Raw genomic sequence first — 25,929 nt, forward strand, 5'->3', positions numbered from 1 at the left:
AATAACGCTCTTAGGGTAAAGTACCATTTCCTGAGTTAACTGAATTATCACTGGCAGCACATGCGTTTACATGTATCCAACGTAAGCTTTAGACTGAATAGCAACATCAGGCGTCTTTTGGTTAAAAGCAATAATACATTGTCTACATGGACTAATTATTGCTGGCAACAGTAAACTGGAATGACATGTAGTTTCCATAGGAGGGTCACCCCTAGACTTAAGAGGCCAAATTGTGTTTCATGGAATGAAAATGCTGATTAAGACAAGCCTGCGACAGATGTTGGGGTAATGTCAAGTTACAGCAACTGGTACCAGATACCCTCCTCTGAATCCTGTAAGTCATCTTCCTAAAAGTTGGTAAATTCATACATGAATTTTTAAATGTGATTAAACACACATCCCAACCTGTGCTATATAAAAATATCTAAAATCCTGCAGCACACCAAAAAAAAAAAAAAAAACACCCATATATTTTTTGCTGACAAAAAGTAGGTATAATTTTGATTCTCAATTACTGTTGTGTTGGCTGGCTGGTGTCATTTTTTTTTTTTTTTTTAAATTTGGCAGACTAAGGAAAGCAAGCCAGTGCCCTTGACTAATCACGTTATTACATCTTTTAAACATTCTTGTGGCACATCAGAGTGCCTCACACCAGTTGAAAATCTCTAAGTTAAAAAGAAGCAACTGGTTGCTGCTGTTGATTAAAGGGGAAATGTTTTTGCAGTCTTTTAAAACAAATTTTTGCTGTTGTAAAAGTGGAAAGATTTTAAATGAAAATATCATTGCCTATAGATTGAGAGAGAAGGGAATTCCGCTGCATTCCCCTCCTTCCAGAGAACTGTTGGGGTTGGGAGTTGGTCCTTACACAGTGTCACTGAAGCCTAGGTACTCTGACCTGTTAATATCCAGGAGAGAGGGAATTGATTTAAAAATATCCTAAAACAAAAAATCGTTATTTATGCACTCACTATTTATATAATCTAAATCAAGTTTTCTGGGGCTGGGGGCATGAGGACATCAGCAGTAGTGTCAAAGATAAGAATAAATTCAGGGTAATCAAAATCTATCAACGAATGAAGAGTTTTCAAGCTACTGCTCAGATCCCAAAGCCTTCCTAATGTGGAGCTGTATCATGCACAGGGGTCAGGTCTGGGACCTCTTCGAACAGTGTAGGTCTACCTTTTCTGCTACTGAGGTCACATATTCTCATTTGATTATTCCATTGTTTTCTTTGAATATTGTGATCTAAAAATTATGAATATTTTTATTTCATGTATGTAAACATACAGTAGGGATGGTATCTAGTTGTAGAGAATGTTGGGGGGAAATGTCAACACTAAAGCCCAATACAAAAGTGTGGGTGGTGACGTATTTGTACGCACTAGTCATCCAGCAGTGTGACTCCCTCCGTGTCCTTCGTCTTTTGAGTTGTGAGTGTAGTATAAAATGATCAAATTTTGAGCAAACCAAATCATGTCAACCCTAAAACGTTGCAAATGAACTTGTGCAACATAAACATTTTTAAGTTCAGACTATTTTTTTAAACTTTAAGCTCCTTAAAAAGATTATATATTTAACTTTGTCTATAGCTCCCGAAATTCTTACCCAACACAGTGCTGAACAACAAAGGAATGACGCTCAAAGTTTGAACATAGGCCCCTAGAAACTGTGTGTACACATTCAGTCATTTAAACTTCTCATTTCCCAGATATGCTTTCTGTAATGTTTTACAATGGACACTTTAAAAGATTACTTTCACCAGAAACTTTGAGTTACCTCTGGAATCAGATTTATATTTTTAAGGTGTTACTTTTGAAAACCAAAGCTACCTAATGTAGGATTAGCTCATGACGGGGGCACCAAAAAACCCTGGAATTTATAAAAATTGTGTATTTATTCTTACATGTTTAAACTCCAGTAACCTTCAAAGTGTTGTCCATTTGATGCAATACACCTATCAGGACACTTTTTTCCAATCCTCAAAACAGTTTTTGAACTCAATTTTCATGACTTAGTGTTTCTGCTGTTGGTCACCTCTTCTAAATCAGCACAATGTTTGATCTGGTGAACAGGGAGGGTGGACCATGGGTGTCGAGCCGTTTTTGGTCAAAAATGGAACACTCAGTGTGGTGTGGGCAGGTGCATTTGTAAATCACCCATCATGAAATGGGCAGATGCATTGAATCTTCAAAAAAAAAAAAAATTCACTGAAGCTTAACTCAGCCTCACAAGGTCAGGTGGTAAAACAAATACAGATGGGTTCCTAGAACACCCACCTAGTAGGGGAAGCCTGTACTACAAAGGGATCGCCCTCCAAAAGAGATGTGTTTTTCTTGGGTCGGTACTTTTCTCTTTATTGAAAAACATCCTCTTTTATCAGCTTTCTTATGACTGGTTCTTATGAACACTGAACATGCAAAATTGGCTTTTACACCTTTTGAAAGTGTGACTCATTTAGAGGCAGTATGAAACCTCTTACATCTATGAGTCCTGTATTCCAACTGTGGCATTGTGAAGACGTTCTTTTTGTAAAAGCCACAGTGCCCATTTCTCTCCATATTCACTTACCTACAAGTGATGGTATATTTGCAATCAATCAAGGTGTGTAAACATAGTACGTTATTTTCAGCACTAATGATGCAGTCACGTTACAATTCTTGTCGCCTGGAATTAACCCTGGTTGATTTATAGTACTAGCTCCTTGAGTGTTGTGATTTGTTTGGGATGTATATTTTCAGAGACTCAGGAGCATTCTGAATTATTACCTAAGTATACAAAACACTAACATTATAGAAAGATCTGGATAGGTTCATTTATCCTAGTGAATAGAATACTGACTATATTATAGTGACTTAAAATAATGAATTGGTTTTCCTTTGGCATTTTAATCAGTTCAAAATAACCTTGATTTTAAAATGTTTTTTACAAAGTTTGCTGATATATGTTCAAATATGTTTGAAAGGCATGAAATGAGGATTCTGTTGGTAGAGGTAAACAAAATCACCTCTAAAATAAAATGATTAGTATGTGCCCTGGCTGGTGTGGCTCAGTGGACTGAGCGCTGGCCTGTGAACCAAAGGGTCACTGGTTCGATTCCCAGTCAGGGCACATGTCTGGGTTGCTCGCCAAGTCAGACCCTCAATAGGAGATGCATGAGAGGCAACCACCCATTGATGTTTCTCTCCCTCTTTTTCTCCTTCCCTTCCCTCCTCTCTAAAAATAAATAAATGAAGTATTTTAAAAAATGATTCATATAAACAGATTATACAATAACTGGGATATTAACTTTTGGGGATTTAAAGTGTGAACTAACTTAAGTGTTATTTCCAAGAATTAGGACACTTCTTAAAAAAGAGAAAAGAAATACACTGGGTAATCTACAAGTATACATACCACATACTTTCAAAAAGGTGAAAAAAAAAAAAGACCTGTATGGTCTCAATAAATGTTATTTTATTGTTCAAATAAAAATGTACTGCATTTCATCTGAATTATAAAAAAAATGTTTTTGAAAAATGTTCACAGTATAGACATCTAAAAGCATGGTATTGTACTTAACAAGCCCGATCTCTAAAACTAAATACGGAACATTTCAATCTATGTCCCCTCACCAGTTTTAAAGTTAAGAGAATGTAGGGCTTCTTTTCTTTTTCTTTTTTCCAGTAAGATACCCCATTTTAAGAAATTCAGTTTTGTGAAGCACTGCAACTCACATGTTATAATAAATGCTGGGTGATATGTTATCTAAGATTATTTTAATTAGAAAATAACCCTAGTTAATACAGTAAAGAAATTAGCCAGAAATTTATAGCATAGTGGCAAAAATCATATATAAAACATTCTGTTAAAAAGCCTTACACCCCTTTCTTAGTAAAGTGCTATAATTTTATTTCATAGCTGTATTAATGTGTAGGATTTCATTTAGTTTTTCTTTAAATTTGGCTATAGATCACAGACAGATGGGCCCTGGCTAGGAAATTTAGTTAGAGCATTGTCCCAATATGCCCAGGTTGTGGATTCAAGCCACAGTCAGGAGATACACAACAAACAACCAATGAATGCATAAATAAGTGGAAAAACAAATTGAGGTTTTTCTTCCTTTTTCTCTCTAAAAAAAATAAACTAATAGTGTCAGCACTGTGTGATTTATCTGAATTTTAGTTAATGTTTCACCACTGTGGAATTTGTTTAGTTAAAAAAAAAACAGATTGATACATACATTACTTCACTTTTATGATTACTTTTCTTTTACATTTCAAACATACAAATTTATTTTTCCATGAGACAGGGTAGGACACATTCTTTTTGGGTATGTTATTATTTATTGTTTCAAGTGAAGGGAATAGATAAATCCCACTGAATAGTTTAGTGTGGTCCTGTATTGTATATAAACAGGTTAAATGAAGACTTTATTTTGCAATCTGTATATTCACGTCCACCATAAATTGTCTTCTTAACAAATGCAAAATTTCTTTTATTACTTGCCCCAAGTTAGCTGTTGATCCTTTTCACTGATAATACACAAGTGTAAAGAATAAGAAGCCTTTAAAATTGGGGAAAAAATACTTTCCCCTAAGTAACTGAAAATTGGAATTTTATGTTGACTCTTGATAACTAGGAAAGCCGGTGTTAAGAATCAATATTATCCAAATATAAAATAGTACACTGAACTGTTTAATAATAAACAATATATTAAGAGTTTGTATATGCTGACTGGTAACCAGTGGTGGCTTTTTAAACTCTCAGAAAAGCTAAACAGTTTGTGGTTAGAAGAAACCACAGGCAATGATGAAGGGGCTCCATGTCTTTGTAGCAGCCATTACATTAAAAATGTTTACAAATTATTTCATGATCAGCAGGAGAATTTTACTGGTATTAGTGGTAAAGATAAGGAGAGAAGAGTGAAGTGTGCATTAGTCTTAAGCGTGACAAGGTAATTAAAAGACAATAGAAAAGTGATAAATTTCTTCTATATGCACTTTGCTGCAAACAAATTCAAAAGAGAGCAAGGTGGGTATTTAAAAAGCCAATCTCTGAAACATCCACTGATAATGCCCACTGTTTTACTTTATACTTAAATTACACAAGCAGAAAAGTTATGCTTATTAATAGTTTAATGTATGAAGGACACATCCAGATTTCTGAATATGAAGGTACATACCTCACATTAATTTAAGTCTACATGAAGTAGAGCCTCTATACTGACATATTGAAATTTACTTTCTGCTTAGCCTTTTCTGTTATGTAAACAATTGTACATTTATTTGCCATTCTAAAACTTCAGGATCAAGTTTACATAATTTTGCTAAATTTCCGTGTTTGCTCAGAAGCAGTTTACAGTACTAATACCAACCAGCCAAAGAACAGCTTCAACAGAAAGTTATATCCAAAAGGGAAGAGGGAGAAAAAAAAGACAAATGATAAGAAAAATGCTAACTAAGATAAAACGGATGATGATGGGGAATGGGCAGTCACAAATGTTCACAGAAAATAGGTCAGTTAGTAAGTTCTTCTGCAAAAAGCCTACACACTTCAGTCAAGCACATCAGTAGAATGATTTGGGAGCATAATTTTTTTTTCTGGCCACTTGTGATTTCCTCTGAATGAAAAGGAATCTGCAGGCTAATAGCTGATCCTCATCAGCCAAGCTGGTTCATGTGCACACTATTCATGTGAGGGGCCCAGGGTCCAGTCCACACCTACGAATAAAGAACATGCATTTTATTAAATACATATTCACCATGTACGTGATTAAAATAAAACTCTAGCTATGAACTAAAATAGCCAAATCTCATTTGATTTGCACCATAGTTGGAAACAAGGAAGAAAAGCAATGATGAACCACTTCTATCTATCGTTTCCTTGACCTTCCTCTTATTCCTCAAACAAGATCTATCATTGTTTTAGAACAATCATTACCGGATGACATACAGATTTATGACTGTAGAAGGAAAATGAGTACAACATATTAAACACACATCCCAAAATGCTAAACTATATAAATATGTCTATGAATTTGCAGTTATACAGTTTTGACATTTAAGTTTCTCTCAAGAAATAACCTCTAAATGGCCCATTCCATAACACTGGTAAATGCTGATATATAAAATTATACTTTAAAACTTAAAATTTTTATTTATCATCTGCTACCCAATGATATAAGGGTCAGGCACAAATAATGCCTTTTTATTATAAAATCAGAAGCACATAATTCAGTAACATAATATTACACTCAAGCATACAATATGACATTTTTTTATGTGAGGTGTTAAATTAATACTATAAATTATTACATCCACATTATTACTCTACCAACCATATTCAAGTAAGCATTACTTCTGCTGGACCCTGTATGTTATGCCTTTCATAATTTTAGCCCAAAACTACTACCTTTGGTACCATTTTCTATATCCCTCTGCTACATTTCAGCTATATTAAATTTCCATCAACTTTCTCAACTTGCCCATATTCACCATACTTTTACTACCATAATTTACCTGTCTCCTACCTGTCTTAGCATCTCAGAAACACTAAATTAATGTTCACTGGATGATCAGTCTTACCGTTTGAGGGCCATTATTTTCTGTGGAGCTTGAAACCATCTTTATGAGGGAGTTCCAGGAGGGGTCTGCAGCATGAGGGCCATTAAATATGGGTCCTCCAGCTCCCTCCGGAATAGGTGCTACTGGAGGAATCATTGCATTCCCATACACAGAAAAAGGCATACCCTGAAAAAAAGAAGAAAACAAATGTGATGCACATTCAATTCACTGCTTTTCCCAATATATTCAACAGCCATCAAATTCATACCTGAAACTACCTCATTTTGGAAAATGTAAGTTATCTAGGTAATCTAAAACTTATTTTCCATTATGATTTCTTCTAGTATTGGATTATACACATAAGCCTATTATATCTAAAATATTGTCAAAAGAAATTTTTTTTCTAAACTGAAACAAAATTAGGATTTACAAATATTTATGTTTTAGTCAGATTTTGACCTATAACTGTAGGCCAAAGCCCTAGAATAATTTAATAGAAAAAACATTTGGAAATAATAAAAATGTTTATTTAAATCACCATTACCCCAACTTTAGGAAAGTCCATGTATCCTGCAGGAACATGCTGATGGAATGTACCAGAAGGAGTTACAATTCCTGTACTTTCTCGCTCCATTGCTTGATGCTGTGAAAACACTCCTGGATCGGACATCGGCCTATGAATGATTGGATTTCCCATCCCAGGGTTACACCAATCTACTTTGTCTGAGAGAAAAACAAAGAGACAGAAAGAAAATAATTGGTGACACTTAAAATCAGAAAACAGTAAAATAAAATATTTATAAGTATTTATAATATTTTCCACATTAAATTGTGAATTCCTTCAGAATAACGATCTACTTTTGTACATTTAATGTAGTATATCCATGTTTGTAGGTAATGATATAATACCCTAATAAAATTACCTGAACACTTTGCGTTACAAAAGGAAAAAAGCTAAGATAAAGGCTACAGAGCCCCAAAGGAAATATTAACATCTCCTTAATATGAAATGAAGAAACTATGCTTACATTAGACTTTTCAGAAAGCAATGGTAAATTCAATGGAAGATCACATGGGAACAATCAATGTTTTGAACTCTTAAATAAAAGTTATTAGTCAAAACAAAGAGAGATGAATACCGATCTTTTAAGACTATGAATGTAAAATATTGCTTACAATACTGCAGTTAAATGCATAAACTTAATTTCCTGTAAGCAGGACAGTGTATCTATCATACCTTGATTGCCACCAATCCCTTCAAAGGACCAGATGCCACTATGCCCTACTGATGTGGACAAATTACTCCCAATAACAGACGGAGCTGAAGTTCCAGTTTGCCTGATACGTGCAGAACGTTCAGTCCCAATAGGGACTGGAACTTTTCTGTCCTGAGAGACGTTGCTGGGCTTTTCTGACCCTAAAGGTACTGATGACGGGGCAGGAGAAGGTGCACGAACTCCAGAGGACACTGACTGTGCAGGAGAATCTAGAGAAAAGACATTTTGAAATAGTATATACATGTCATCTATAGAATATGCAATTTTGTAAACCTACATCTTAAATTCTAAAAATACTTCAAATATTCATTCTGAGGAAAAATAAAATATGAAAATAATATTTAAATAATAAATCATGCATATTAACATTTGATTAACATTCCATGACTTCATAGTTACTTTTAATCTGGCTCAAAAATTGTCCATTTAGTTATGTGATAGTTCAACGTGAAGACGTAAATGCTGCAACTACCATGTAATAAACCACTAAACAAATTAATATTTAAATAAATTAATCCCTGACACTGAGTAAAATATAACACCAGAGCAATACGAAGACAAGAAATTCAAACAAACAAACAACAACGAAATAGAGGTGGGGATAATCACATCTACATTGGCAATTCCCAAACTATTCCCTGGAATACTTGTCCCTTGGTATATTAATTGTGATGAAAAAACAAAGGGATTCGGGTATCTACTAAGTCTAAAAAGGTTAGCAGAAGAAAAAAAGTATGTTTCTTAAAAAGAGGATATCACAGAACCTAAATATGCTTATAAAGTACCAGCATACTATAATATACACCTGAAACTAACAAAATGATATTGAATATAAATTGTAATCTAAAAAAAAAAAAAGCCAAGAGAAGATTATGCCTCATTAACGAACTTTCCGTTATTGTATATTGTGTGAGTGTGTGTCTGTATTATCCAAAGGGTTCAGGTAATTAATAAATTTGCAAAAATCTATCTAATGGATCCAAGATGGTAGAGGAGTAAGTGGAAGCTGCACAAACATCCTCCCAGAACCAAACGGGAATTTCAGCTACATTGTATAAGCAACTGAACATGAGCTGGAAAGAAGTCATACAGCCAAGGGCAGACAGAAGAAACAGCTTTACCAAATGCGACTGGTAGGGTATGTGGAGGAGGCACAGGAAGGAGGCTGGCTAGCTGGGCTCTCAGGTAGCAACTTAAGTCCTGGAGAGACCTTTCAGTGGGCAGGGGGTCGCCCCTTCCCAAGGCATGTGGGTTCTACACCCCAGGTTGGGCTCCTCAGCCTACAGCAACAGAGCAGGGAAAGAAACCTAGATAACATCCAGCTGTGAAAAGCAGCAGGATTACTGTCAGCTAGGGAAAGATGGCAAGAGATACAAAGAGCCTCTTAAAGGTCTGACACACAAAATTTTATTTCAGCCACTTACCCTGTGCTCTGGCAGAGGGAGGGCAGAGTGAATTAGAGATGCTTGAGGAGAGACTAGGGTTGGTGGCTCTGGAGAGAGAACGGAAAGAACAGCCACCAGGATCCCCGTGCTGAGTCATTTCCCATGGTGTAAAAGCCATCTTGCTCAGGCAGAGCACTCCCCTCCCAAGTGGCAGCTGCCTGATGGGAAGCAATAGCCCTGCGCATAGGAATTACTATGCCCTAGCCTGCAGAGCTTAAGCCCAGTTGCTGAGGAGTACTCTTAGAGGTTATCTCAGTAATTAAGTTTAATAAAAAGGTGCATCTCTGGGAGCTCTGAGACTTTAGCTGATCTTCCCCAGGGTCTTGGTATTGATAAAAACCAGTCTTGGTGCACAGATTGGTTCTTTCTGCACACAGCCAGGCCCAGTAGACAGAGCCGCAACTGTAGATTTAGACTGCTCACAGACCCAAACAGGTTGCCTAGGGACAGCCACAGGCAGTATCTGACACAGGTCTATACCAGTCTTTGCAGCTCTACCTAATACCTAGAAACAAACACAAAGAGGCAGCCAAAACGATGCCCCCCCCCAATAAAAGAACAAGAGAATCCACCGGAAGAAGAACTGAAAGAAAAGGAAGCAAAAAATTTATCAGATATAGAGTATAATGATATAAGGATACAATAGGATGAACAAAGACAGAAAAAATAAAAAAGGACCAGTCAGAAATAGAGAATGCAATATCTGAAATAAATAATAAAATGGAAGGAAGGTCAGATGAAGCAGAGGATCAAATCAGCAATTTGGAAGACAGGGTGGAAACAACTCCACAAGCAGAGCAGCAGAAAGAAAAAAATAATAAAAAGAATGAGTGCTTAAGAAACCTTTGGGACAACATCCTGTGTAACTACATCTGCATCATGGGAATACCAGAAGGAGAAGAGTGAGCAAGTAAACAAAAACCTATTTGAATATAATGACTGAAAACATCCCTAGTCTGGTGAAAGAAAAAAATACACAAGTCCAGAAAGCACAGAGAGTCCCAAACAAGATGGACCCAAAGAAGTCCACGCCAAGACATATCATAATTAAAATGGCAAGGCCTAAAGAGAAGAAGAGAATACTAAAAGCCGCAAGAGAAAAGCAGGTAGTTACCCACAAGGGAGCTCCAATTAGACTGTCGTCTGGTTTCTCAACAGAAATGTCAGAAGGGATTGGCAGGAAATATTCAAGGACCTACAACCAAGGCCACTTTAACCAGCAAGGTATCATTTAAAATTAAAGGAGAAACAAACAGCTTCCCACACAAGAAAAAGCAAAAAGAGTTGTTAACAGCAAACTAGAACTGCCCCAATGTTAAAGGGCTAAGAAAAAGAAGAAGAGAGGAGGAGGAAGAGGAGGAGGAAGGGAGGGGAGGAGGAAGGGAGGGGAGGAGGAAGCGGGAGGAAAACAGAGGAAAGTAGTGGGATACAAAATTAATATATATGGGTGTGGTGGGGTCTGAAATGGAGTGAGAATGGAGACAGCTGTACTTGAACAACAATAAAAAGAGTACTTAAAAATCAAAATTAATATACTGAAATCAGTTAATTTTTATATTCCAATAATGAACTAAGGGAAATTAAAAAAAAACAATCCCATTCACAATTGCTTCAGAAAATAAAATACCTAGGAATAAATCTAACCAAGAATATAAAAGATCTGTACTCAGAAAATTATAAGACACTGAGGAAAGAAACTGAAGAAGATACAAGTAAGTGGAAGAACATACTGTGTTCAGTGACAGAACAAATGAACATCACTAAATTGCCCATATTAGCCAAAGCAATCTATAGATTCGACACAATCCTATCGAGATTCCAATGAAGTATATCACAGAACTAGAACAAATACTTCAAAAATTTATATGAAACCACAAAAGGCCCTGCAAAGCAACAGTGATCCTGAGAAAGAACAAAGTTGGAGGAATCACACTACCAAATATCAAGCTATACTATGAGGCTGTGGTACTCAAAACAGTATGTCACTGGCATAAAAACCAACACATAGATCAATGGAACAGAAGAGAGAGCCCAGAAATAAACCCACACCTTTATTGTCAATTAATATTTGACAAAGGAAACAAGCATATACAATTGGCTAAAGATAGTTTATTCAATAAATGGTGTTGGGAAAACTGGACAGATAAGTGCAAATAAATAAAACTGTATCAGCTTGTTATATGAAAATATGAATAAATTCTAAATAAATTAACGATTTAAATGTTAGATCCAAAATCATAAAAATCCTAAAAGAAAACATAGGCATCGAACTCTCAGACACTGCACCTTTTGCTAAAAAGGTGGCAAAGCATAGTCACCTTTAAGCTAGAAAACATATTCTGATCCACTTATCCCTTGCATAAGTTCAGGAAAACTCATTTAAAACTGCAGAACAATAGAACTGGAGTCATATACCACACAAAATTATTATATGAAATAAAAGGGATAATGAATCCAGAACAACTTATAAACAATAAAAGCATGCTACAAAGAAAGGTGTATCTTAATATTCCAAAGGGACATTAAAAAGAAACTAAAATCTAGGGACTTCTGGTGAAGATGGAGGTGTAGGTAGACAAGCCTCACCTTGCACAACCATACGAAAGGTCACAAGTACCCTCAAAATACAAATCACCCGAACTGCCAGAAAACTGAACTGTATGTAAGGCTGACAATCAAGGATTTAAAGAAAGATATTCATCCAGATGGGAAGGGAGGGTGGAGATGAAGTGATGGGGTAGAGAGCATGTGGAGTGGTGGAGGCTAGCAGAACAGGTGGCCCCATATTCACATATGGTGGATAAAATTTGGAAAGATACCTATGGAGCAAGCGATCCCAGCCCCAGGCCAGACCAGGAGTCCAGGGTCCCAGCTCTGGGAAAATAATACCTCATAATTTCTGGCTATAAAAACCAGTGGGGCTTGGGGCAGCAGAAGAAACTGCTGGTCTATCAGGAGAGTCTGTTTAAAGGGCCCACATGGTCATAGAACATAGGCAAACACACCCACTCTAGGAACGAACACCAGGGCAACAGCTAGAGGGGCACCAGTTGTGTATGGGGAGGGGGTTAAGTGACTAGAAGTGAGGTGAGTGCCAAGGAAGCCTCCAGTGGCCAGGCAGTGGCTTCATCTTCTCTCTAACTCCTCCCTGACATACAAAGCCACAAAGTGGTCAAATGGATTGCCCTGTCCTTGTGATACCTAAGGCTCCACCCCATACAACTTAACGGGTACATTAAAATGGAGTTAAAGCAGCTCTACCTAATATACAGAAACAAACACAGGAAGGCTGCCAAATTGAGGAGACAAAGAAATATGGCCCAAATGAAAGAACAAAACAAAACCCGAGAAAAAGAACTAAACAAAATGAAGACAGCTATCCTATCAGATGAAGAATTCAAAACAATGGTGTTAAGGATGCTCAGAGAACTGATTGAGTACAACAAAAGTGTAAAGGAAGAAATGAAGACTACACTAAGTGAAATAAAGAGGATTATACAGGGAATCAACAGTGAAGAAAAGGACAAACCAACGATTTGAAAGAGAAAGAAGAAACAGTCAACCAAAACAGAATGAAGAAACAAGAATTCAAAATAAAGAGGAGAGAATAAGAAGGCTCTGGGACATCTCCAAAAGTGCCAACATCTGAACCATAGGGATATAAGAAGAAGAGGAAGAGCAAGAAATCAAAAACTTCCTTGAAAAAATGAAAAAAAGAACTTTGCAAATTTGGTGAAGGAAAGAGATATATAAGTTCAGGAAGCACAGAGAGTCCCAAACAAGGTAGACCAAAGAGAAACACACCAAGATACATCATAATTAAAATGCCAGAAGTTAAAGATAAAGAGAGAATCTTAAAAAGAAGCAAGAGAAAAGCAGAGTTACCTACAATGGAGTTCCCATATAATTGTCAGCTGATTTCTCAAAAGAAACTTTGCTGGCCAGAAGGGATTAGCAAGATGGATTCAAAGTGATGGGAAGCAAGGACCTACAACCAAGATTACTCTATCCAGCAAAGCTATCATTTGGAATGGAAGGGCAGATGAAGTGCTTCCCAGACAAGGTCAAGCTAAAGGAGTTCATCATCACCAAGCTCTTATTATATGAAATGTTAAAGGTGCTTATTTAGGAAAAAGAAGAAAAAAAACTATGAACAGGAAAATGACAACAAACTCACAACTATCAACACTGAACCTAAAAAGACAAAAACAAACTAAGCAAACAACTAGAACAGGAACAGAATCACAGAAATGGAGATCGAATCGAAGGTTATCAACTGGGAGGTGGAAAGGAGAGAATGGGGCAAAAGGTACAGGGAATAAGAAGCATAAATGTTAGAAAATAGACAGGGGAGGTTAAGAACAGCACAGGAAATAGAGAAACCAAAGAACTTATGCGCACAAGCCATGGACAGGAACTGCGGGGTTTTTGCTGGAGGGAATGGGGAGTACCAGGGAGAAGGGGGCAAAGGGGGAAAAACTGGGGCAGTGGTAATAGCATAATCAATAAAATATATTTAAAAAAAGAAAAAAATGAAACTATAATCTAAAATTCCAAAGTGAGTCATAACAATATATGAAAGAACAGTATAATTCAGAATTAGTAAAACTGGAAACAACATGCAAGATTTAGGAAAGTATTAGAAATGAAAGAAATTCTGGAAAAGACTAAATTGAACTATAAGGAACGCAAGATGGTGTAAACATAAAAGATAAACAAAGTTTTTTAAAATTCTTTTTTAAACTATGTATTAAAAGGGCAGAATTACATACCTGTGAAAAATCAACCCAGAACAACTAAAACCAAGACATACCGTATTTTGCCGTGCATAATGCACTTCCTTGTATAATGCACACCCACGCTTTTGTGTGCGTTATACACAGGGTTATCATATCCATTATAATATTCATGGCATGTAATCATTGCGCCCGTGTATAACGCGCATCCTTATTTTTCCCTAAAAAATTTGGGCAAAAAGGTGCGCATTATACACGGCAAAATATGGTAGTCAAAGGAAGTAGGCAGGAAGGCAGGCAGGAAAAATGATCAGAAAAAGGGATGAATGAATCTTACCTTACCTTCCCCCAGGCCCATTCCTAGGAGCCTGCCCTAACCTCTGTATATGATCTAGTTTCTCTTTCCTTTCCTGTATCCTTCCAAAAACAAAAGCAAAAGCAAAATAACAGTAACCTTCCAACATTCTGTTTAAATGTACAGAATATCTAGATCACATCATCATCAATATACTTATTTATTCATTTTCTCAGTCCTGCAGTGCATCTCATACAGTGTTAGAAGTGCTTACTCATAATATTATTAAACAAATGTCCTAAGTAGAACTGAAGATCTGTCTGAAGTCTATTTGTCTTTTCCCTGAAGGGTACATTATTTTCTTCTTATATTGGTATATTATTTTAACATTTCTTACATTATTCCTGGCATATTCACAGTAACAATCACTTTGAATTCTGTCTTAAACCATTTCTTCTCATTTAGGGCCATCTGTGCAAGGCTAATTAAATATTCTTTCTTTGTGGTAAGTCTTCATTATTTGACAAACACACACACCAAAACTATACAGAATGCAAATTCACAACTTACTTCATGCTTTAACTGGCAATGTACTTTGATACGCATTTCTTAAATATTTATTGATTTATTTTTATATTTCATTCAGTTAACCAGGCTGTATTAACTGGGTTCTAATACTCTTAGAAAGGAATTCAGTTTAAAAAAATGGTTATTATAATTTCCTCAAGGAGAGAGCAATTTCATTTTTCATCTTCACACAAAGAAACCGAAAACCACAAATGCAAAAACCCAATAACCTTACTACATAATTCTCTTAATATGAGTCAAATTTCCTATTTATAGATGATTTTCCTTAGTTTGAAAATCGAATCATTCTTTGTAAAGTCTGACTACAGTTAAAATACACATCTGATAGTTCTGCTGTTAATGCAGTAAATGAGATTTATGGGTAGACAAAAAGCATGTGATGTTTATACTTTTAAGGTTAGAAATCTTTTTCCTTAGTAGCTGTGTTTTCAAAACTAAAAGTGAAGATAAATCAATGGGCAGTACAATAGAGATTTTCCCCCTCAACAAATAATTCCTCTTAAAAATAAACTCTAATAAAATATCCTGTTTGATAACAACTTATTAAGACTGATTTCAGTAATTTATTTTTTTAAAGGTTTTATTTATTTATTTTTAGAGAGAGAAGGGAAGGGAGGGGGAAGAGAGGAAGAGAAACATCAGTGTGTAGTTGCCTCTCACATGGCCCCCAGTGGGGACCTGGCCCAACACCAAGGCATGGGCCCTGATTGGAAATTGAACTGGTGACCCTTTGGTTCGCAGCCTGTATCCAATCCACTGAGCTACAGCAGCCAGGGCTGATTTCAGTAATTTAAAAACCTAGAAATTCAACTGAAATTTTCCCTAGTTTCATAAATTGGTATGAATACAAATTACACTTTTATATAGTATTAAACTTATGGTAAGCTTTAAGAGTTAAAAATTCCAATCCTTGAAAAACTTAAATCCTTTTGTTTTTAAGGAAATATAAGCAAACTCTTCTTGTGAAATTACAGTGTATAATACTCACCATTTGATGCTGATGAACATGGGGTCAACAAACTAAGTGGGGAAAAATGTTGTCTGTTAAAGTTAGCAGCCGCAGGTGCTCCTCCCAGGGGTGCCCCAGGTCCATACATCTGACCTCCGGACAGGTTTGAGGCAAAGTTTCCCAAATGTGTAGAAGAAGGTGTTACAGAGCCATATGGTGAGTCCATATTGACAATACCTATAATGTAGAAAATAACTGTGATTCATAAGTTACCCTACCCCAAGAAAAATAATTAGAAAAACAAAATTGCAAGAAGCCCCTAATATAGCCAAAAGTCTTTTGGATTAAAAAGTCTCCCTGCTTATTTTTTGTCCATTGACTCATCATTTCCCCCTTTATTTTATAAACATAACTATAAAAAACAATTATCAGGAAAACAGAATTTTAATATTTCATATTTTATCGATTATAAAATACATGTAGCTCTAATATCAACATTGGAATTTAAATAGGTTTAATGGCTGAGAAGTTGCATAAAACTGTTATCTTTAAAAGTCTGGGGTGGGGAGGAAGGATGTAAAACATTCTTTTTGGGGTAAAACACAGAGGACTTAATCCATGGAATATGTATCACCAAGAGTAATACCTAATGTAAACTAAGGACTTTGATATGGATATGTTAATGTAGGTTCATCAACTCTAACAAAGTACCAATCTGGTAGGGGATGTTGGGAGAGGCTATGCCTTCGTGAGGACAGGTTGTATATAAGAAATCTCTGTGCTTTCCTCTCAATTTTGCTGTGAACCTAAAAGTACTGTAATAATTAATAAAGTATTAAGAAAACTATAGGGGCCCTGGCTGGTGTAGCTCAGTGGATTGAGCGCAGGCTGTGAACCAAAGGGTTGTGGTTTGATTCCCGGTCAGGGCATATGCCTGGGTTGTGGGCCAGGTCTCCACTGGGGGCACATGAGGGGTAACCACACACTGAAGTTTCTCTCCCTCTCTTTCTCCTTCCCTTCCCCCACCCCTAAAAAAAAAAGGAAAAAAAAGAAATTAAAAAAAAAAACCTATAGGGGAAGAAGAAAAGGCTATGGCTATACTTCTCCAACAGAGGGATCTGTTAATAATCATCTTAGCTAAGGAGCCATACTTTCTACATCCAACAGTGGCACAATCTGTCATTGCCTCCAATGTGCCTGCAATGTGAAGTTTAAAACACTACCTATGGCCCTGACCAGTGAAACTCAGTTGGTTGGGCATGTGCCTGGGTTGCAGGTCAGATCCCCAGTAGGGGTGCCTGTGAGAGGCAAAAGATCTTTCTTCCTCTCTCACATACATGTTTCCTTCTCTTCTCCTTTCCTTCCCCTCTCTCTAAAAACAAACTTAAAAAAACACATGCACACACCACCTATCTAATGTTCCTGATAGAAATGTCCAACCTGAATGTAATCATGGATTAAAAAAATAGATCAATATAAAATGTGGGACATTTTTTAGGACAACTCAACTCTGTTCAAAGGATTCAAATAGCAAGAAGAACAAAGAAAGGTAGTAAGATGCCTTAGACCTGGGGGGAACAAAGAGACATAACAGCCAAAAAGCAACATGTGAATGTTTGATTTGATCTTGGATCAAAAGGAAAAAAAACCCCACACATCGACTTAAAAAAGTATTTTGCGATTAAGTTATTGCACATTTGGTGCCATTACTGAATTGATGTTAATTTTCTTGGGTGTAGTAAATAGTGGAGTAGCTATAAAGGCAAATGTGCCTTTTTGACCTCGATCTGGTGAAATGTCATATGATGTACCCTCGAGTTAAAATTCAATGCTAATTTTGGCTCTCATCAACTATAACCATCCCCTAAATTAAGACTAAAATCTTAATTTTAGTCTTTCTCAATACATCATCTAGATTTTCATTTTTTGAAAGGTGAAGCATTGCCACTAAATTCCAACTATTATAAAATGAAATATAAAAGCACTTCCACTGAGTTATTATTTCTTTTAAAATCAAATTATATGAGGGGGGACCTCCAAAAACTGGAATTCATTTATTCTTACATGTTTAAACTTCAGTCACCTTCAAAGTACTCTCCATTTGATGCAAAGAACCTATCAAGACATTTTTTCCCTCTGCTCAAAACAGTTTTTGAACTCACTGATTTTGATGTCTTTTAGTGCTTTTGCTCTTTTTTATTTTATTTCACCTCTTCCACATCAGTGTCCCTTGGAGGACTCGTTTCATCCCGGGAAACAACAAAAGTTGCTCAGGGTGAGAATGGGTGAATAGGGTAGGACACAAGAGTCATGCTGTTTTGGGTCAAAAATTGCTGAACACTCAGCTCAATGTGGGCACGTGTGCTCGTAGGTCACCCATCATGAGATGGGCAAACATGTTGAAAGAGTCTTCAAAAAAACCTCACTCAAGCCAAAAACAGCCTCTCACAACAATGCCAGCTGGTACACCGATTACAGATGAGTTCCTGGAACACTCACCTAGCAGGAGAAGCCTGTACAACAAGGGTCCCACCCTACAGAAGATAATGCCAGTTCTTTCTGGGTGCCCCCTCATAGATTATACTGTTTTGTTTTTGAAAGTACACATAAATATTTCAATAAACACATAGCAAAGAAATATCTATTGATGGAATTACATTATGTTGGGCTGGCCAAAATGTTCGTTTGGTTTTATTAGTAATATGACTATAGTAGTGCTTAGTTTCTTTAACTTCATTTGAAACAATTTTACTTGACTGTATTGTGACAGCTGTCACATCAGTTTATTTTTAAAAACTTTACTAAACTGGTGAATTTTTGTGTAGCCATTTTAATACTGAAAATAGAATATGCAACATTTTTGGCATATTATTCTTTATTATTTCAAGAAAGGTTAAAACTACAACTGAAATGCAAAAAATATTTGTTCAGTGTATGAAGAAGGTGCTGTGACTGAATGAATGTGTCAAAGTGGTTTGCAAGTTTTGTGTTGGGAATTTCTTGCTGGACAATGCTCCATGGTCAGGTAGACTAGCTGAAGTTCACAATGATCAAATGAAGACATTAACTGAAAACAATCAAGGCTATATCAGGCAGGACATAGCTCACATACTCAAAATATCCAAATCAATAAAGTATTTGTGAAAATGAAAGATGTATCTTTTATGCAAAAAACCATACAGACTTTTTGGCTAACCTAATAGTTACGTGTTATAGAAATAGGTAAAATCCACATTTAGTTCATATTAAATTTAGAAATTTCTTGTTAACAGAATGCCACATCTTTATTACCAGAGATCACATTGGCAACCTTTCTATAGAGGGCCAATCAGTAAATATTTTCGGTCTATCATTAAAGCATGAAAGCAACTATAACAATAGTAAATGAAGGGGCATGGCTGTGTTTCAATAAAACTTTATGTATGAATACTAATTTGAATTTCCTCCTTTTGTGCCATTAATATTATTCTTTATATTTTAAAAATCTTACACAACGTTATATCTGTTTTAAAAAATTACATATGTAACACAGGCAACCGGTCATATTCAGCCCATGGACCATAGGTTTGTCTATCGCTTGCATGGATTATCTTTAATTGCTTGAAATGTTCATATTATAACACATAGGTCTAAATGCAACTTGGTATCCTGGGTTAGACACTGCAACAGAAAAAGGACATTACTGGAAAAAAAAAAACTGATGGACTCTGAGTAAGGCCTGCAGTTTAGTTAGTTATATTCTACTAATATTAATTTCTTAGTTTTCATAAATGCATCATGGTTATGTAAGAACCATGGGGAAGCAGCAGTAATTATAGAAAAACTCTTCCGTAAATCTAAAATTATTTCAAAGTAATAAAGCAATCACTTCAAATATACTCTATAAATAGCACTAACAGAACTTTCTATAATATATGTGTTCAATGTTTGTATTGTCCAGTATAGTAGCTACTTGAGATATGTGCTTATTTTGCATTTGAAATATGGCCAGCTTACAGACACTAAGGAAAACAGTATGGGAGATCGTCAAAAAATCGAAAACAGAACTACCTTATAGACTCACCAATTCCATTTCTTGGAATGTATCCAAAGGAAACAAAAAATACTGACTCAAAAGAATATCTGCACTCCTGTGTTCTTAGAAGCATTATTTACAATAGCCAAGATATGTAAACAACCTAAGTGTCCGTTTGGTAAATAAATGAATAAAGAGGTTGTGTGAGATTATTCAACCATAAAAAATAATCCTGCCATTGACAGCGGGTTGACCTTGAGGGCATTACATGAAGTCAGGGGTGTCAAAGTCATTTTCACCAGGGGACACATCAACATCGCAGTTGCTTTCAAAGAGCTGAAATAATTTTAGAACTGTATAAATATAACTATTCTTTAACTATTAAGGAGCTCAAGTTACATTCAGCCCTTTGAAGGCAAAGCCTTCATGAGGCTGATGTGGCCCCTCGTAGAAATGAGTTTGACACCCCTGCACTAAGTGAAAAAATCAGAGAAAGACAAATATTGTGAATCTCACTTATATGTGGAATTTAAAAATAAACTCTACAAAAAGAGATTAAATTTTGGGGGGTGGGAGGAAGGGGAAATGAAGGAAGGTGGTTAAAGATACAAATTTCCAGTATAGGATAAAGAAGTACTAAGGATACAATGTACAAAATGATAACTATAGTTAACATCGGTATGTAACATCATATGTTGCCATGTATAATTTGCTCCCGGGTACAATGCACACCCACATTTTTGGCCCAAACTTTCAGGGAAAAAAATCTTTCACTTTAATTTTTCAGTTCAATTATTTATTTATTTATATTTAGAAACAAAACCAGTTTGTATTCCAGGCTATTATTCTGCATACAAATATCATTACTGCTTTCCAGAGTTACACTTTTAATGTATAAACATAAATAAAAGAATTAAAAACATTTATATAGGTATGGAATTAGTACTACCCATGTGTTAATTTATGTCATTTTTCCCTTAAAAATGTGGGCAAAAAAGCATGCATTATACATGGCAAAATATGGTATATATAAAAGTTGCTAGAGAGTAAATTCTAAGAGTTCACATCACAGGAAAAATAATTTGGTTTGGTTTTTCTTTTTACTGTACCTGTCTAAAATGATGTATGTTAACTAAACTTAATTTCAGTAATCGAGTCACAATATATGTAAGTCAAACCACTATGCTGTTCACCTTAAACTTATGCAGTAACAAATGTCAATGAAACAGGAAACAAATTAAAATATAAAGAAATATGACCAGCTTCACTAAAATAAAGCTTCAATTTAAAGTTATATAAAGTTATATATATAACTTTATAAAGTTATATGAGGTTATTTATATAACTTTAATGTAAATAGTACATATGTTTAGTGGCTATCCTATTAAACTACGCACCTGTATATTTTTCTCATTATTTTAAAAGCAATCAAATTGTAAAATTCTTTTGTGAATTATATTAGTATTTTATTTGAAACAAAAGCTAGCTTTTGATGGCATTATCTTATTAAATTAAAACATAAGAGACTTTTTTTACTTTGAGAGAAAAATATACTTGAAAAATTTATTTAAAGGAAATTCAAAATAAAATCCACTGTAGTTCTGAAAACCATTTGAGTTACAAGAGTATAGCAATCTCTGTTCATCTGGCTGAGAGCAAAAATGTTAGAAAACGACTAGGAATTTTCACATCATTTGTGTAAATGAGCAGCTGCAGAACATCAGAAAATACAAACTTACCTGAGGGACTTGGAGCGGGTCTCTGTAATGGTGGTCTAAAACCTGGAGCTTTGGAAGTATCAGACTGATGTAAAGGATCTGAATTTGGCAAATACGAGGATTTTCCTGATAGCATAGATTCTGGTGTTGACTGAGATGAAACAACAGATCCTCCCCAGAAGGCGTGAGCAGAAGTAGGGCTGTTTTCAAACAATGTGCTAAAGGGCCCAAATGGTAAGGGCGCACTGAAATTGGGAGCAATAGGCTTATTTGCTGGATGTACTGAATTTTGACAAGCACTTTGTGTACTTAAGGTTGAAGGTAGCTGAACAGAAGAGGGAACGCTGTGAGGTCTTTTAATGTGATTGACACTGAGGACTGCAACAGATGAATTCTGCACTGGAGCTGGATTCTTGTGAGGGGCAGTTGTGCCATGAGAGGGTGGTCTAATAGCAGGGGTTTCCATTTTTGGAGCAGGCTGGGAGCATCCCATTTGCGTCTGAGGCATAGGGTAAGTCACTGGGGCAGTAGAAGGCACTGCCACTGGAGCAGAACTTGTTGCTAAAGGAGGAACAGTCATTCTAACTTCCGAGGGAGGAACCTGAGACTGCTGAAGAGGTGGTCTTGGCTCCTGAGAAACAGATCCTGGAGGCTGTTGCTGAGCAGAATGAACTGATGAACTACCAGAAGAACTGCTGCTGTTTGAAGGTCTACTATTTGCTGTTTCTACTACTGGTGGACTACCTGCTTCCTGTTCAGAGGAAGATGCCCCTTTATTTGGAGATGCTGTTCCACAATCCAAAGGGCTGTTTCTAGAAACCACTCCTGGCTGGGCTGGTGGTGATGGGGAAGATGGGGATGATACTGGGTAGTGTTCTTTGGCAGTAGGCATAGGGTATGTGGCATTTGTGGGTGCAGTGCTGTTGTTGCTTGCTGTGGTTGTGACTGTTGTGGTGGTGGCATTGGATGTCTTCACAACTGTGACAAAAAGCTGCCTCCTGACAGAAGGTGAACTTGGACTGCCATTTGTAGATGTACCAGGCACCGTTGAAGCTGATGAACTGGTTGTTGTTGTTGGACTTGAAGTTAAAGAACCTGCTGAATTCACCTGAGAACCACTGCTATTCTGATTGCTATGGCGAGGCACCATGTGAGGCTTAGGCGAGTTAGTAGCTCTGGCAGGGCTCAAAGGCCTGACAGGAAAAGGTCCCCAAGTAGATTGAGCTGGTGGAAAAGTACCTCCAAAGTGGGTCATGGGCAACCTTGGTGGACGGATCTGCTGGAAAGTCTGAGCAGCAAGCAAAGCATGTGCAAACTGTGGAGGAGGATATGCTAATGGAAGAGAAACTGGAAAACCAGGCCTCACATTATTCACTGGGTTCTTAATGGTTTTGTGAGTAGATGCAGAAGAAATTGCAGGCACAGTGAGTGCTGTGGCAGTTTGAGATGTTGATGACAGAGCTACAGTCGTCATTTTAATTCCCATTAAGGAACTGTTAGCAGCAGTGGTGGTAGGTGCTGATGACCCTATTTTGGAATTTGTTGAGGAGCTTTTCAAACGATTCTTTGGAATAAGTTCATCAATTTCTTTGTCTGGATCCTTGATCAGAGCATTGATCAACTGAGTTGCTTGTCTTGTTGATTCTGTGCCACCCCTGTAAGTTGACAAAAAAAAATAGGTCTATTTTTTAATATGTAAAGCCAAAATTCATTTGTATGTATGCATATATGTATATACAGAGAACAATAACCAAAGTTAAGCAGCAATTTGCTGACTTCACTTGAGGTATTCTGCAGATAAAGCCATAAACTATCCTGACATTGCCATTGTATTTTTTAAGGGAAAAGTGATTTTCCAGAAATTCATGTTACTGTTCCTGAGACTAAGAAATAATTTCCCTATGTAAAATACATTACAGCCAGAAAAAGCACTACCCTTAAAAGCCCATTTAATCCATAATGTTACTGTAAAGTTAACCAGATGACTGACACTAAAAGCAATACAAATAAACAAGGAAAATAATACAATTAAGAAAAGAGCATTTTATTTTAAATCCTGGTACCTATGACGAACCTATCTACAATATATTTGTTAAGAATGCTATTATAATTCCTCTGAAATGATATTTCAAAAATGAGAGGAATCCTGATAATGCCAACAATAACCATAAGGTCAAACCAAAGTGATGGGTCTCGAGAAAAATATTTGATTGCAAGGAAAGCCTTATGGAAACCCTCAAGGAAAAGCTACTTCTAAAGGGTATCTGCTTCCCGTTGCTCTAGAAAAGGCAGGCTACCTCCCCACCTATCCCAGGAAAGGAAAAAAACAAGATGGGAGAGAAGGCTAAGTGCGAAACATAGCCTCTTCCTTCGGAGGTAAGCGACATAACTATTAGTTCTTCGGTTACTGTGAGAGGCACCTGTCTCACAACCAAATTTTTAATTTCTCAAAATGTCATCTTTAAGAATACTTAGGCACAGACATATTCAATTCAAGACACATGTCCACTTTAGGTTTAAATCTATTCCTGAGTTCATATTCTAAGGACACAATCTCAGAATAACAAAGCTCAAATGCTAATTTAAAAGAATGATAGAAATCTATTGCTTAAAATGTGTTAGAGACATATTCCTTCTTAAAAAGTCTATGTCATATGAGCAGTTTATGTGAGGAAAAGATAATCTAAATCTCTGCCACACATACAAAAACAAGTCCTTTACAGCCCTTTAAAATACTTCACAAGAGCATATAAATCAGAGAAAAATATGGTAATGGTTATCTTCTGAAATTCTCATTTTAAAAAAGTGTACTATTAAATACAAAGTTCCATTGAAAACTCAAATGCTTATATTTTATTATACTATAGTGCAATAAAACACAAAGGAAGAAAACATAAGAGACAAAGTTTTGCCTTATAGTTATTATCCGGTCTCCTGTCTTGTCTTTCTGTTTATCAATATCTATGTGTGCACCCGTGAACTCCCGAATAGCATTAATATTACAGCCTCCTCTTCCAATCACTCTGGATATCACAGTTGATGGAACAGACACTTTCTTTGACCTGTTTAAAAGTTGAAAACAAAAATTAAGACAGACCATTAGTCTCAGTGATTTTGATTAAAATAAGGGGAAGGAGTATTACTAAAATGTTTCTGAAAATACAGTATAAATTACTGTTGAATAAATGTCTTCTATCTATTCTCACTCTAGGTGATAAAAGGCAACTAGGAATTACAGGACAAAGGAAGAGAGGAGGAAAAAGGAAAGGAGAGGGAGAGAAGGAAAAGAGGAGGGGGAGAGAAGGGAGACAGGAGAAGAACAGAGTAGAGGGGGAGAAAAATAAAGCTTTACCATAGTTCCACATCTCATTTACCAAAGACTGTTTGCTGTTTTGACTTTCATTCTTCATAAATATCTGTAAAGTACATGCTATGCAGATATGCACTGTGCTAATGCAAAAAGAATAGCAAGAGAGACAGACACGGGTTCCTGCCACATGTATACTGACTATGTAGACACCACATCAGAAAACTGCAATAGCTTTAATAGGATGTACTAAACACACAGTGGTTAGGGTATCCAATCCAGCCTAAAGAGTCAAGAAAGGCTTCTTTTGGGTACATTTGGGTAACTGGTACAGTCTTCTTTTTATTCTTAATATATAACTGAAAGGATGATATTACAAATTTGTTGTTTTCCTGCATTCTTCTAGAGGCATTAAAATTATCCAGATACGAAAATTCACTAAAAGGATGTTCAGTAGTGTGAGCGGAAAAAAAAAAAAAAGCTCACTGGAATTCCAAAAAAGCAAAACATATCTAATGCTTGCAAAATTAATTACAATTTTTTAAAAAATATTTTATTTATTTATTTTCAGAGAGAGGGGAAGGGAAGGAGAGAGGGAGAGAAATATCAATGTGTGGTTGCCTCTCATGTGTCCCCTACTGGGAAATGGCCTGCAACCCAGGCATGTGCCCTGACTGGAAATCAAACCGAGATCCTTTGCTTCACAGGCCCGCATTCAATCCACTGAGCCACACCAGCCAGGGCTAATTACCATTTTAAACATTCAGATTCAGGAAAGGTAGAAACATTTCTGAACAGTCTAAATTAAAGAACAGTTCTAAAACAGTACAGCTTTCAATAAACAGAATGAGCCAATTATGCTTTAATGAACAAGTAAAATATTCAGAATCTCATTGATTCTGAATATTTGATTATTGACTAAATATTAAATTAAAATGCTTTATTTATAAAAGGTAAGGTATGATCCCTGCCCTTTATATACATAATTAAATACTTGACAATTCTTTCTTCCTCAAAGAGACTAACAATGAGTCAGTGATTATTTTCAAATTAGTTA

At 36.2% G+C, this 25,929-nt stretch overlaps 1 protein-coding gene across 8 annotated transcripts in view; it reads right to left on the reverse strand.

Annotated features, from left to right (window-relative positions):
* Positions 1–3,433: 3,433 nt before the first annotated feature.
* The window catches only part of ANKRD17 (ankyrin repeat domain 17), a 150,694-nt gene continuing 128,198 nt past the window's right edge, over positions 3,434–25,929 (reverse strand). For all 8 annotated transcript variants that reach the window (XM_053655687.1, XM_053655686.1, XM_037150172.2 and 5 more), the window contains 7 exons: positions 24,478–24,627; positions 21,587–23,220; positions 15,872–16,069; positions 7,780–8,028; positions 7,087–7,265; positions 6,564–6,728; positions 3,434–5,699 (listed from right to left, as the gene is read on the reverse strand). In XM_053655687.1, coding sequence (XP_053511662.1) covers positions 5,640–5,699; positions 6,564–6,728; positions 7,087–7,265; positions 7,780–8,028; positions 15,872–16,069; positions 21,587–23,220; positions 24,478–24,627 — 2,635 coding nt within the window. In that variant the 3' untranslated portion in view covers positions 3,434–5,639. The remainder of the gene's footprint in view (positions 5,700–6,563; positions 6,729–7,086; positions 7,266–7,779; positions 8,029–15,871; positions 16,070–21,586; positions 23,221–24,477; positions 24,628–25,929) is intronic.

This window comes from Artibeus jamaicensis, unplaced genomic scaffold (genome assembly GCF_021234435.1).
Source record: "Artibeus jamaicensis isolate MK-2021 breed Jamaican fruit bat unplaced genomic scaffold, CSHL_Jam_final scaffold_1031, whole genome shotgun sequence".
NCBI classification, from domain to species: domain Eukaryota; kingdom Metazoa; phylum Chordata; class Mammalia; order Chiroptera; family Phyllostomidae; genus Artibeus; species Artibeus jamaicensis.